Source organism: Solea solea, chromosome 2, assembly GCF_958295425.1.
Source record: "Solea solea chromosome 2, fSolSol10.1, whole genome shotgun sequence".
In the NCBI taxonomy this organism is placed as follows: domain Eukaryota; kingdom Metazoa; phylum Chordata; class Actinopteri; order Pleuronectiformes; family Soleidae; genus Solea; species Solea solea.
In genome coordinates, this window is record NC_081135.1 from 5,874,991 (window position 1) to 5,889,975 (window position 14,985).

The window sequence follows — 14,985 nt, forward strand, 5'->3', positions numbered from 1 at the left end:
TCCAGAGCACACTAACCTTCAGTTTGACAGACTTGTGCAATAAACCCAATAAAAATGCACAATACAATAAACAGCCTGTCATTGCCTTTGTACAATTTGTATAGATGGCCACACATGTTCCAAGCTCAGTCTCCCTTCATTCATGAAAGCTACCAGAAGATTGAATATTCCCTCATCTTTTGTCCTGTTTGATAAGGGGTCATTTTGACCCCTTAAGTCACTGAGGTCCCTGAACCTAACTTTGAGAATCACTACTTTGGACCAGTGAAGACTATTCTGTTTAGTTCAATGTAGAATTTTTGGAAATATTTGTACTAACATCTTGATGATTGTGTGTATTTCAGACGGGGAAATCACCTGTGGACGATTTGTTCTCAGACCTGTGTGATGGGCGACGTCTGCTGGAGTTGCTGGAGGGGCTGACAGGACAAGCACTGGTATAAATGCACACACACACACACACACACACACACTAGCCGGTTTGCACAGCTGTTCGTCTTCATACACTGCACTTTCTTCCATTCATTTGACCATCCCGAACAAAGTGTTATCCCTAATTAACCATAAGCAGTTGCATGCCTAACCACAATCCAGATCTTTGCCCTAAACTTACCCACTTCCTCAAATATGAGGTTTTACCACATTAAGAACAGATTAAGCTCCCTGTGAGCACTACTGGTCCTCACAAGGTCAGTGTTTATGCCAGAAAGCAACACAAACACATATCCACAGAGAAACAGATGCCAGACTTATACCAGATTTGTATGTGAATATCTAATTATACATATTTTCTAATGAAAGATTAAATTATTTAACTAAGCCTATGTAAAAGCGAAAGATTCAATATGCAATACTTGCACCACTAGTCATTGCAGTTGAACAGCAGCTATCATGGCAGTTAATGATGGTAAGCTATCTATACCAGTTGATCACCAATTGAAACAGATATGTAGCATAATGTATGTGTCAAGTTACGTAGGTGTTGTTTAGTTTGCAGCCCAAATCAGATTTTTAAGTATATCCAGATTGTTTCTATATCTATATAGAAATCCATGTGGAAGACGAGACTATATTATGTCAATATGGATTTGATGGACAGATTGGATCTGATCGCTTTAATTTATAATGTAAACAGTTGGTCAGGAAGATCAGATTCTGATTGGAAATGCTTACAAATCCAATGTGGGCGGGAGTCTAAACAAGGCTTTAGGAGTCCAGGGGGAGAAGGACTGGCTTGAAGAGCCCGGAAGCTCTCCAAAGCAGAAATGCCAGACTCGTATTGACCCTGGTCTTATCTCTCCTCATATGAAGCCTTTATAACCAAAGAACAAGCTCTATCTGAAAGTAAAACTAGAGAGCTGCTTTGGAATTCTGGCATTCTGCCATTGTTCTTCTTCTTCTTACGACTCATCTGCAAGCCAAGTGGCTTTGTACCACCTGTGTTTGCTGTTGCATTGGAAAAGTAGAAACTGTGAATTCATAGTTGTCACACGAGAAGTCATGTACAGGATGTCCTGAATAAAGGGTAAACAAACTAATACAGAATATGCAGGGCTGAGCATGTCCAACCTGTCCTCATATGCAAATGTGGGACCAAAACAGTAGTCAAAACAGAGTCACAGAAAATGAATGTGAAGTCACATCAGTGCTCTGCACTGATTATATTTGTTTTCTGATATATTGTAAGGCTGAATGTTGCACACTGGACCTTTTTAAGAAGCCGATGGTCCTAGCACTATTTTACATCTTAATTGTTTGTGTTGTTAGTTTCCGCTTGAAACAGAATGTGGAAACATGGAGAGACTCAAGATAGCGGCCACTTTAAAGCCAGAGCCTTGCCCGTAGTACATTTGAAAGGGATAAATTCAAGCTACAAAAAAAGCAAGCAATGTTTATTTAAAACTAATTATAGGAATATAGCTGAATTTTACACACTGACTGGACCTTATCATCCAAAACAATCACATTAGTGAAAAGCCACCTTTCAAACTTAAATGAGACCATGCAAATAATATACAGAAAAATAGCTGCAAAGAGCAGCATACTGACACATTCTCACACACACATATATTTGTGCATATATATATATATATATATATATATATATATATATCTCAACACATCCCAGTGTTTTATTTTACCCTCCAGCTCAGCATCCTCAACCTTGTTTGTTGCACTCTGTTCCTCTGTCTTCCCTTATCCTTCTGATTTTTTTTTATCTCTTTTTTTAATCTCCCTCAGTCTTTCTCTTCATCTTGCCATGACCTTTCCTCCATCCATGTCCATTGTTTCAGTCTCTCCGCAATTCTACCTCAAGGAGAGGCATCGTCCTCTTTGTTTTTTTGTCAGATTCAGTTGCCTTATTGCACACACTGGCACACACTTACACACACACACAGGCAGAGAGTTTTATTTTATTGTATTGTGTCCGTTTACAGCGGTAATGGATGCCTCTGAGCAAAGTCTGTTTATGCCACAACAGGTCTTTCTGTCTTGCTCTCTTTGTGTGTGTTCAGGTGAGGTTGGAGAGAGGATTCACTCGAGTTCACTCACTCAACAATGTCAACCGTGCTCTGCAGATCCTGCAGAAGAACAATGTGAGTATGCACACAATCTCTCACACAAACAATTCCCTTACATTCTCATCAGTGGTGATTGCTGTATTGTATTTACAATTCAATACTAAACCTGTGCTAGAACACGATTAGAACGCGCCACTAGTGCGTTCAGAATCAGCTTTTTTATTACAGATGACGGATCGCCTTACGTGATTTTCGTATTCCTGTAGCAGCCTCTGCATTAAAGAAGCTCAGCTTCAACTGTTCTATATGGGACGGCACAGGATAGTTTTTTTGTCACAGCGGTTTACTCGACGGAGATTGGACAAATGTGGCAAAAACATCACTTCCACAGAAGCTCAGCTTCAACGACAGTGGATGGGGAAGTGGGCGGGTCCGGACCCTGGGCTTCTGCATGACGATTGGAGGAACTTTCTGTCAGGCGGAACCAGTTTTTGACTGACAGTGTTGCAGAAACATACACGACAGCGGAGCCTTTTCCGCCTCAATCCTGTGTGGATTTTGCAAGGGAAGTGTGTAGACAAATAGCTGGTCATTGAGTGTTATTTGCTCGGTGATATAGCCCATTTTCAATTGTATATATACACTGTAAATAAAAACACTATTATAGCATTTCGGGTTTTACATAATTATTGTGCAATCTAGTTGTTCGTATGCAGAATTTATGTACGAATAACTGGGCCTGAAATGAGCTTCCCCTGTTTCAAAGACCAGCAACCACCACTGATTCTCATGTATGTATAAAAGTACATTTGGTTAAAGTCAGCAAACTTTGAGGAACTTAAGTTAAAGTCACCATCCAAAGAAATCAAGGCATTAACCTCAACCACAATTCACCTCACAAACGTAAGCGCCCCTTTCACTGGTCAAAAACTGTAAACTGTATAATGACATTTGTCTGTCTGTCTGCATGTCCCTCCCACAGGTTGAACTCGTGAATATTGGAGCAGGAGACATCGTTGATGGGAATCACAAACTCATTCTCGGGCTTATCTGGAGCATCATTCTCCACTGGCAGGTGTGTTCATGTATGTGTGTGTCAGCATGCTGCTCTCTACTACTATTACTTTATTATTTCATATATCATATATCCAAAGTTAGATTTGACATGTTTACCTCAAAGACTCATCAATTAGACCACAATTACAATATAGTACATTCAGTTGAGTCCATTTAAAGGGCTATACCAATATTAATACTGACTGCACTCATGTTATTGAGAAGATCAGTTACAAGACATGTTTTTAAGGAGGTATTTCAGGCCTTTTGAAGAGTGTCCCCTTGAGATAAAAACACTGATTCTGTGTTTGATGTGGGAGAGTGAGTGGTTTACAAGCTTAAGTTTCCAGTTAAAGGCCTTTTACCAGGAAGATAAAGCAGTGAGTCTGGACTCTACAGTAATCTGCAAACCTTGCATTCCTTTTCATACCTTAACCTCTGCACTGTAGAGTGCTGGGTTAGTCAGGCATCCACCATCATTATAACTCTGGAGAAGAAAAAAAGCATCCAGTGGCCACATTAGTGTGAGTGCAAAAACAGCACTACAACTTTCCTTTAATGTTTTTCTTTTCATTATGTCTCTACGTCTCCTGGGCTCCCCCCCCCCCCACACACACACACCCCCACCCTCTCTGCCTTTCATCTCTCGGCCTAAGCCTTCACGACTGGCCACTCCCGCCCCGAAAACTGTATTTAAAGTTCCGAATGTTATTCATGAAGGAGTCCTTCTTTAAACTCGATGTAAAACCAGTGGTTTCAACAGCATACATAACAAATACATCTTTGTATTTTACTCCACATTAAGTTCAATTGAGACTCATGTCTCAATAACACTAGTTTTGACATTGACTTAATGACACGATTAATAGAAAAGCTTGGTTCAATAATGAGGTTCTTGTGTTGGCTAAATGATTGTGGGTTGAAAGTGTGTGTGTGTGTGTGTGTGTGAGGGTGCAGATACAGCACTCTTTGTCAGAGCTCCCCTCCAATTAATGTGGAAATGCATGCGGTGACCTACTCCTAAATGAGTCCCTTTTTTTTTTTTTTACCTGGCAGGCCTCATTCAATAATAAGTGCATGCATGCTGGTATCCGTGTGTGTGTGTGTGTGTGTGTGTGTATGTGTGTGTGTATGTGAGTGAGTCATCTTGCTGGGAATTCGCCCCGACAACAAATTAGTTTGAACTCTTTCTCTCGGTTCAGTGTTGATTTGTTGACTAGTTTTAAAGTTCTGAACTTTGCCAACACTGGTTATACTGCTTGACTGCATGTGTGTGTTTTGGTACTTCTACTTTAGGATCTTTGCTGGCATAAACAGTGACCTTGTCAGGACCAGTAGTCCTCGTGGAGACAGAAATCTCATTCTAATGAGGCAGAACCTTTTTTTTTTGAGCTAAGATTTGAATTGTTGTTCGGTTAAGGTTTGGTTTAATGCTTCGGGAAGGTCTGTCCAAATGAATGGAAGTCAATGAGAGTCCTCAAAAGGATAGCTGCACAAACCTGTTTGTGTGTGTAGAGGCTGGATTGTTGGCAGTTGTGAGTGACAGTTTTAGAACAGTTGTTCAGGGCTCGAAGGGGAAGACAGCGAGAGAGCTGTTATACTTTTCACTGCCCAACTGTGCATTATTTATGCACATCTTAGCCTCACCTTTCTATCCACCACACTTGCATGCAAGCACATCATGCACGCGCACACACACAAATTTGCGCAGCTTTCCGTTTTAGGACACTTAGGACACAAAGAGTTTTCCCGAACCCTAACCATTAACTGCAATTGTAATCTTAGGCCTAAACATAACCACTTTCTCAGAAATAAGGTTCTGCCTCATTAGGACCAGCTTTTGGTCTCTTGACAAGGACAATGTTTATGCCTCTAAACGTCCTAAGGACATTACAAAAAAGAATACACAAACAGGTTTGCACAGCTGTTCAGTCTTTAATGTGCCACATATAAATCCGTATTGTATTATTAGTTACATTCAAAGTGAATCTGAGTGTATATAATATGTTTATTTCTAAATGTATAAATAATTCATTTTTTTCATTGTAAATATACTTTTCCGTGTGTGTGTGTGTGCAGGTAAAGGATGTGATGAAGGATGTGATGGCGGGCCTACAGCAGACCAACAGTGAGAAGATTCTGCTGAGTTGGGTTCGTCAGAACACACGCCAGTATCCTCAGGTACTTGTTTCCTTTCCTATTTGTTCAGTCACACACACACTCACAAAGAACACTCACACCAGAGCATATGTCACCTTTTAAATTACATTCTGCTATTATTCTAATCTGCTTTAGTTGCAAAAGTATGTTTTTTTTATTTTCTAATTAGGCAGAACTGAAAGCAATAGTTTATTTGCTGAATTTCATACAGATTGACTCTAATTTATACTGTATTTTCTTGAACCCTTGTCTCATTTTTATGTGCTCCTGCTCAAAATGACATGCCCAAAATTAATTGACTATAAATCCGCAACTACAAGGTCTATAGTATTTATAACCTTGGTCTCCTTGAACCCACAACTTTTTGGGATTTTTGCAGAAGTTATGCAACTGTGTAAATGTTCGGCCAGAGGAAATGTTGATGGAACACACACCCAAAATTTTTTTTTTTTTTTTTTTTTTTTATTTCAGCCTCACAAATATGTAAGCGTCCGAACATTATCTGTATCTGGGACGAATGTTATGCTAATTAAGTAAAGCAGAGTACGGAGTTTTAGTAGAGAAATGTTCAGGTGGAATCTCAAATGACTTCAATTTGAACCAAAATAGTTTAATTTATCAGCAAAACACATTTATTTTCACTTTTATATTGCAACGCTGAGTACTTTTTGTGCATACTTCACTGTGTTGTTGGGACTAGTTGTTTCATAGTGGACTGGGAAGTAGTTCCGGGGAGGGTTTTCTTTTATTGGGAGAAGGCTGTTTGTCTTGCGGAGTGATACACCTGTTCAGCTAGCAAGGAGCGGAAGAGTTTTGCTAGTGGGTTAGCCACCTTGTTTTGTTTTCACCTCAACCTCGGGGTTAGCTGTTGCTGCTCCTCCTCGTTATTCTCCACCGTCCAGTTACACCACAACATCAAAATATCATAAGTAAGTAAGTATTTCATCGAAATAAAAAAAAGAGTTCCAAAGATATCAGCTGCGTTAGCCTCTAGTATCAGTAATCTACTTATAATACTATATTTAGTTGTAAATACTCATTAATGCTTTATACAATATGCTTTATGTATTATTAATGCTTAATACTTGTAACGCGTCATACAATAATAATAATCTCCGAAGTGGGGAGCAGACTTTGCATAAACATGCAAAGGTGGAAACAGCCAGGGGACACTGTAGTAGCTGGAAGAAGCTTTTTCCAATTCTAATGTGGGGTAGTTTGTCCATATTGACAGAACTCCATGTCCTGGACATGGCGTCCCCAGAGAGGGGAAGAGGTTTTAAAAGTTGCTTTAACTCATATCTGCTTCAGTTTTCTTAGCTGCAATCTTTAAAAGTATATTCTTTATTTTGTTGTCAGGGAGAACAACTAACCGAGAGGTTATTTGCTGAGCTCTTACATACTTATATTATATTTAAAAGGAAATCCATTTCCCCGCATGACATTCTGTCATTGTACCTATGAAAAGCTCGGAGTTAAAATGTATTTTTAATCCAATAAAAATACTCCATAGTATTTGAATAAGGGTGTCTCAAAAGTGCTTGTAACACTGCATTCATATGGCTGCCTTGCTATAACCATTATTTCTGTCCTCAGGTCAACGTTGTTAACTTCTCCAGTAGCTGGAATGATGGATTGGCCTTCAACGCCCTCATCCACAGCCACAGGTAGAGTGCAGCACAGTGTTTGTGTGTGTGGTAGAGATAGAAATAGAAATAAAATAAAGCACTAGTCAGAGACGAGGAGTGGATAGATGGGAAAATGTGAGAGGCCTACAGAGGAAGAAAAATAATTTAAATATTAAGCTGCCCCTTAATTATATTTTAGATATACTCAAATGTGTAAAATGATCCAATTAAAGGCAGAGAAAGACAGAATATGAGATAGTGGCTGCTAAATTAAGCCTGAAATAGTCTTTATTTAAACGTGATCAGCTGGAGTCTGGACTTCAGTGAGTTGAACTGTTCATGTTAACGCATGAAAGAATCTCAATTTTTTTTTGACAGCCATGTCTTTGATATAATTCAAACATCCCATGAGCCTCTTTGTTCACAGTAAAAGCCAGTAATTTAACCCTCATGCAGTTTGAAGTGCTTGACAAACCTCTGCATGATTAAATGTAACTGCCAGTGCTGTGTTTACTGCAGGTAGAAGCCTTTTTAATTCATTTTAGACACTAAATGAATTGAAGAATATCCTGAGGTGATCCACAAAAGCCTTAATAGTAATCAGTACAATTTTAAATTTCATTTTAAAATCAGTTCTAAATGGATATGGAGTGTAAAGAAACTGAAGATTTGATTTCTTAGTTTGTGTTAAAAGCCTGGCAGCTGTCTGCTGTCAATTGCTTCCTGATTCAGGCGTTTCAAAAGTCTAGGATGAAATGAAACAATATAAAATCTCATCTCTATCTCTAAAAGTAAAAAATGGTTGGATTTTGGAAATATTTCATGAAATGTATTAAAAGAAAAACTCTTCCTAGCCCCCAGGACCAACATTCACAACATTCTAATACTGCAAAAAAAGGTTTATTTCCACACAAGCGATAAAAAGAAATTATCTTCAGGTGAAACCCAGGGCAAGAAAACAACATAGAAAATTGTCTATATTCTCCAAAGAATCTTACAAAGCTTAAGTGAAAAATAAAACATATCTAACTCCCTAAAATACCCAAAGCAGGAGGAATAATATTTGAAATGAGATGTTAGCAATTCATCCCTCCACTTCGGTGCTATTGCCAAGTGATTATTAGTCTAGTCACAGAAATATGGTTGTTAATCTCAGAAATACTCACAAAACAAAAACAACGCTAGAATTAGCCTTTTTTTCTTCTTCACTTTCACATGTGTTCATGACGATTGGTTTGTGTGTTGTGCAGCACAGCAGATTGTGTTATTAAAGTGCAATATTCTATAAAAAAGCTTTATTATGCTCCAAGCCAAGAGCATTATGTTTACTGACAGGGAAAGAGTACTGCATACATTTGAAATCAATCACACACAAGATTAAATTGAGGGTTTGCACTTAAAAGATCTACGTTCCTCTGATAACTGAGGAAATGACTGGTGAACTGCAGTGTATGTACAGTATGGTTGCTGACTTCCAGTAACCTAGTTCCAGAAATAAACCTGACTGCATCAGCTGCAGTGAGTAATTTACATAGTATTTCATTTTAGGACAATTTAACTACACGCTCTATATTAAAACACATGAAACTTTATATTAGTTAAATATCAGCCCTTAATTCTTCAGTTCACATGTGATAAAGCTTTTCCTATGAGTCTGAGATGATCGTCAACCAGGGACATGATCCAGCAAAACCATGGTGTCTTTAGTGTGCTCTGTATGAATTAAAATGTAGACGCAGTGTAAACATGCTCCGTTTCGGTTTCCCTCTTAGACCTGAGCTGTTTGATTGGAGCTCAGTGGAGAAGAAGACGTCAGCAATCGACAGACTGGAACACGCCTTTAACAAGGCAGAGCAACACCTGGGGATAGAGAGACTGCTGGACCCTGAGGGTAACACAGACACGCACTACAACTAATTCCACTGAAGAACACAAAAGCTTGCAACACATATTTCACACCTTTCAATCACGTTGTGTTAATTGATCCAGCTGAACATGATGTGTCATGCTGATAACTACAGTGCGATCACCTTGATGGAAGGACGCGATTGGTGATGCACAAAGTGGCCCAAAACGTCCTTCACTTGCAGGAAGTGCGTTGATTTTTGTGCAACATAACAACTGGCGTCTCCTGTTGACATTCGCAGCGTCTTTCACTGCTGCTGTTAGTTTCGTTAGTGGCTCTTTATCAAAGCTGTCTAAGGGAGGATAACGTGAGTGAAGATGACCAAGTCAAAGTTTATTGCATCATTGTCGGTCTGTGATCATTTTTTATTTTTTTTTGCAAAGATAACATCATCACAACAGTGCGAAACAGTGTGAAACACTAAGGTGTAGCCTCCTTTACTTGCAACAACCTGTTAACACATGTTCCATACCACTACAGTTGCTGCTAAATGTAAGCTGTGGCTCAGTGGATGAGTGAGCCGTCTTCCACCGGAACATTAGCGTTTGATCCCCTAGCCTACTTGTGGATGTGCCTCTGAGCAAGACACTTTTGTTTACCTCTTCATGGGATTGTCAATGAAAGCATTTCTGATGATGCTGGTCTAAGGAATCCATAGCTCAGCTGTCATGTCAGGATTTGGGATTGTCTGTGATGTAAGCAACTATTTTAATGCAGTGCATGAAATCAAAAATGATGGGACTTCACTTTCCTTCATATTCACATGTAGTTTATTCTTTGCTGCACATCAGCTTTCCTCTTCTCTCAATCCAATCATTCGGGCGCTTGAATGTTTTCAAGCCGTAGAGAAATCATTTTTGTGAAGAAAACCTGACGATTACACCAACAGGGACTGTCACGACGTATTCAAAAACATATACAGGACTTTAATATGGAGTTTGAGCCCCTTTTGCAGCTTTAACAGCTTCCACACTTTCCTACAAGATATTGAAGTGTTTCTGTGGGAATTTATGCAAATTCAATCTGTAGATCATTTATGAGGTCAGGCACTGATGTTTGATGAGAAGACCTGGCTCGCAATCTCTGTTCCAGTTCATCCCGAAGGTGCTCGATGGGGTTGAGGTCAGGGCTCTGTGCGGGCCAGTCAAATTCTTCCAGACCAAACTCGTCAAACCATGTCTTTATAGTCTTCGCTTTGGCCGCTGGGGCACAATCATGTTGAAATAGAAAAGGGCCTTCCTCAAACTACTGTCAAAAAGTTGGAAGCATAGCATTGTCCAAACTGTCTTGGTATGCTGAGGCGTTAAGACTGCCCTTTATTGGAGATAAGGGGCCGAGCCTAAAGCCTGATTGAAACATCTGCATTCAATAATTAATTAATTTGACATGTTAAAGCATGAATGCATAGGTGTTTATGATCACATTGATGATGACTCTGTTCAGTTTATGTAAGTCTGGACAGTCTGACAGTGAACCATACACACAACCTGAATCTGAGGAAGCTAATTGGAACTCAGCCATCAGTAATTCCATTATTTTCACTTGTACTTTATCTACTGTGACCTGTCAAAATGGCTGCTGAGTAAAGGTTCATCAAAAGACAAGCTGACTCTGTTTCCCTGGGCAGGACTTAGAGGACCCCTCTAGGTTTAAACCAGGCCTTTGGAACAATCAATTCTAAACTATCCTGTTCTGAGAGCCAGCATAAGTCAATGTTCAGACCAAGTACAGCGCTGCATTAAATCAATACCGAGTGCAGTGGTGGTGTGGACGTGTTGTTGAAGGTACTGGATAGACGTGAAATATGATCCAGGTCTGCTTGGAGTAACGGATGAATGTGTTTTAGGCTTATCAGGCACCACAACACTGTACAAGGTTATAATACAGCACTCAACCACCCAGGGAAGTGCAGCTTTATCTGTCTTCACGGTAATCATGAGATAAACACAAACACCACATGACCTTCCATTTGTTGACAACTTGACAGAGGAGCCGGAACAGGTGCACTGTGGTCACACCTTTTGGTTCTGGTTTAAGCAGCTGAGGTCTGTACATTATGTAGCTGGTTGTAAAAAGGCTGTTGGAATGAACAAGGTGTGAAGAGGTTTTAAAATGTAAGTGATGTCATGACTCGCTGCCCTGGGACTTTTTTCATATGGACCCAGGGTGTAAAATTAACGTGACATTATTTTCATTTGGCATAAATTGAAGATAGAATAGCCACCATTTTGGACCACCATGTTTTTATAGTCGCCCACAATGGACGAACTAAACATCCTTTGAGTTTTGATGATAAATGAAGGCTGCATAGGTTATTCAACACATTTGGAAGGGAAGGGTGAAGGATATCAGCTGCAACATGTATTTCACATGTTGCTAAATTTTACACCTTTGAATCTACATTAGTTTTTTTGATTTTAATTACATATATCTGGTGCACATTTACTTCCAGTTTTGCTTTGTCATTTTCATCCCTGTGAATATAAGATAAGATATTTGTCCCACAGTGGGGAAATTTACATTGTTACAGCAGCAAAGACAGTAAAGATAAAGATAATAAATAATAAACATGCATTACCAAAAAAAATTACAATATAAAAAGATATGAACACTTAGACTATCCAAAAATAGTTCAAATAGAATGTAGATTATAGACAGTTTTCAGAATAAGTAATAAGAATATCTTGTCTGACTCTCCGCTCTTGTCTTATTTAGTTTGTTTTAAACTACCACCTGTAAGTATGTTCACAGTATATAAGTACTTATTCACTGTAAAAGGAAAGGTTGTTTTGGTTTCCGTAGCCTAAGAATAAGCCTTTTATGTACTTTAATCAAGGACGTTTTACTGAGGCTGCAATTTCGCACCACCATCTTACTGAAGAAAGTCTGAATAGACTAACCAGTCAGTGTGTGATTCACATTTTGAAGCGAAAGCTTACTTTGCAACCTTTCTGGTTGGTGAAGGCTACCATAGTTCCTTGACAAGCTTGTGAGTGGAGGAGTTCTCAGATCTACAGTTTCTTTTTTGTGTCTTTTGCTTTTGTTTGTCCTGTCTTTGTTTGTTCCCCTCACTACTTTTTCTCTCTAATTAATTTCCCCAACTCATCTCAAGTCTTTGTTCGCTTCTGTCGCCTGGTGTTGAAGCCAGCATGTAGCTGCTGAGTTGCAGCTCACGTCTCACATTTGATCTCATGACGGCCATACTGAAAAAATGCTGCAAACAATGAGACACAATTCTCTCCTCCAAACTGCTGCTTCCAAGGATTTATCTGATCTAATGTGGGTTGTTGCTAAAAACTCATCAAAGTCATGAAGGAAATCGTCGAATTACTGGTACAAGCATGAGATTACATAAACTGAGGATTGCGAAGTCAATAAACAAATATTTTCTGGAGTGTAATTTGAGAAGCTGCTTAACACAAGGATAGGAAGGAATTCAAAACATTGAAGTTATAAAATATCATCTCATATCATGTCCACTGTGCTGTGATATAAAATTGATGGCTTTCTCTCTTGGTTTACAAAGCAACATAAACTTACATTTCCAGTCGGTAAGTGCTGTCTCATAGCAAGATAAAGGACAAATACATTTATATTCAATATCAAAACATTTGGTTTTAGTGTGAGCAAAAATTACACAAATATTAATTAACAAGCCACCCAAAATAAGTTTAAGGCAGTCCACTCACTGAGTAGTTTGTTAAAGCCTATTATTTCCTTTACTTGTTTGTATCAGACAACCACCAACAAATTAAACTGAAAGGATGAGTCATGCTCAGCCGATGTGAGCAGATGTATAACATCTTTCTCTGCTCCTCAGATGTGGCAGTGCCTCACCCCGACAAGAAGAGTGTCATCATGTACGTGACATCGCTCTTCAAGGTGCTCCCCCAAATCGTCTCCATGGAAGCCATCAAGGAGGTGGAGACGCTGCCGCGGGCGACGCCGTCCGCCGTCACCCGGACAACGACAGAAGAGCACTACCAGATCCAGACCCAGCAGCGCTACTCTCAGCAGGTGAGACCCCCACCCACACACACACACAAGCAAAACACAGGATACAGAAACCTGACTTTTCGAAAATCGACACTTTGGAAAGCATTTCTCTGACTAACAACACCATCTGCTTGTGGACGTGATGAGAGACTCAAACAGGGATTAAAAAGTTTGTTGTGGAAGATATTCACAGCATTGTAGACAGGGCTGGCAATTTTAGTAAATTGAATCATAATAGAACTTTCAGGTCTAATGAAATACCTGAAATAAAGTTTGAGCTGTAATTGGCAAGGCTACATTGGGATAGTAGATATAATAATGTAGAAATATGTGTTTTAATTGGTGTATTCCTTCATCTGCGCTCTGTGTTAGCAAATCTAATGAGTGGTAAGAGTCTTCTGGCATCAAAAGCCCCACAGTAGTAGAAGAGAAGTTATTACTCTTTTAAGATCTTGTGCTCACTAAGCAGAGTAGTTTATGTTCCCAAACCTCACTTTGAGATAAAACTTCACTTCAGCATCTATCTAATGATCATCTGTCTGTCCACTCATCCACTTGTGAATCCATTTTGAAGTCACATCTTAGAGTCTCTGGCAAACAGATGTTCTTTTATGTAATTAACTTCTTCCTGCCTGTTCCAAGGGATTCCCAAAGTCCTGCCAAGCTTGAGAAGAGATACAGGCACTTTCAGTGAAAGCGAATAGTAACCATATCTCATTCTCTCAGTCAGCACCTGAAGTTAGTGAGAGTAGGAAATAAAAAGTGACAGCTGAACTGACGCGGGACCTCTGCTTAACCATAAGTGTTTGTAAATTTAAAGACACAAATTAGATCATGAGTGCAACCTCTAGTCTTTTGAGCTGAGTTAAGCTGAGGCTGTGGTCAGTGTAATGCACGTTATCTGCATGGACTGCAGGAATTTTGCTGCTGGATTTGAAATAGACACACAGAATGGGAGAAAACTTAATAGAGAGAAAATGTAAATTTGCAGGTCCAATATGCAATACTTGAGCACCACAAGTCATGGCAGTTGAGCATGCACGTCAGACCAAAACTAAAGAAATTGTGACAGCTAATGCCAGTAAGCGACCTATTCCAACTAGTCGCCAATGAAATCAGACAAGTAATATAATGTTTGCATCAAGTTTCTACCATCTCCAGGAGCAGAAGTGCTTGCTCCCATCATTTGGAGCTCTCTGTGAAGAAAACACCAGACCATTATTAACCCTTATTTTCATTATTACCCTATAGTATACCTCTTATTTCTGTCCATCTCTTAAGGCTTTTTTTTTAGCCAAAGAACCAGCTTTCTTTAGAAGTAAATCCAGAGAGTTACCTATCTTTGAACTACCTTCTACCACTACCAGACGGCTTCTTACAAGGCTTCATAGAAAATATAGAGCTAACAGATCTTTAACATGAGAAAATGACTCATCACATGAAGCAGTTGACTTTATTCTACATATTTTGATTGATCATTAAGTGTCTTTTTTTTACTTTATTCTTGAAATTTCAACCTTTTTGACTTATGTATTCATATATATACGCATTATACTGTAAATCATGTTATTCTGTTATATAGTAAAATAAACGGTGACCTTTTATACATTGTTGTTTTCTATAAGGAGTGTATAAAGTGAACTGACCTCATATGGAATCATGAGTGGTCAAGGCCATGTGGTATGTCCGTATACCTTTGGTGTACAGTGCGTTCTTC

At 39.2% G+C, this 14,985-nt stretch overlaps 1 protein-coding gene across 8 annotated transcripts in view; it reads left to right on the plus strand.

Annotated features, from left to right (window-relative positions):
- The window catches only part of dmd (dystrophin), a 234,985-nt gene that overhangs the window by 92,164 nt on the left and 127,836 nt on the right, over positions 1 to 14,985 (plus strand). For all 8 annotated transcript variants that reach the window (XM_058622682.1, XM_058622687.1, XM_058622685.1 and 5 more), the window contains exons 3-9: positions 345 to 437; positions 2,517 to 2,597; positions 3,505 to 3,597; positions 5,658 to 5,759; positions 7,335 to 7,405; positions 9,139 to 9,257; positions 13,093 to 13,289. In XM_058622682.1, the coding sequence (XP_058478665.1) occupies positions 345 to 437; positions 2,517 to 2,597; positions 3,505 to 3,597; positions 5,658 to 5,759; positions 7,335 to 7,405; positions 9,139 to 9,257; positions 13,093 to 13,289 (756 nt within the window). The remainder of the gene's footprint in view (positions 1 to 344; positions 438 to 2,516; positions 2,598 to 3,504; positions 3,598 to 5,657; positions 5,760 to 7,334; positions 7,406 to 9,138; positions 9,258 to 13,092; positions 13,290 to 14,985) is intronic.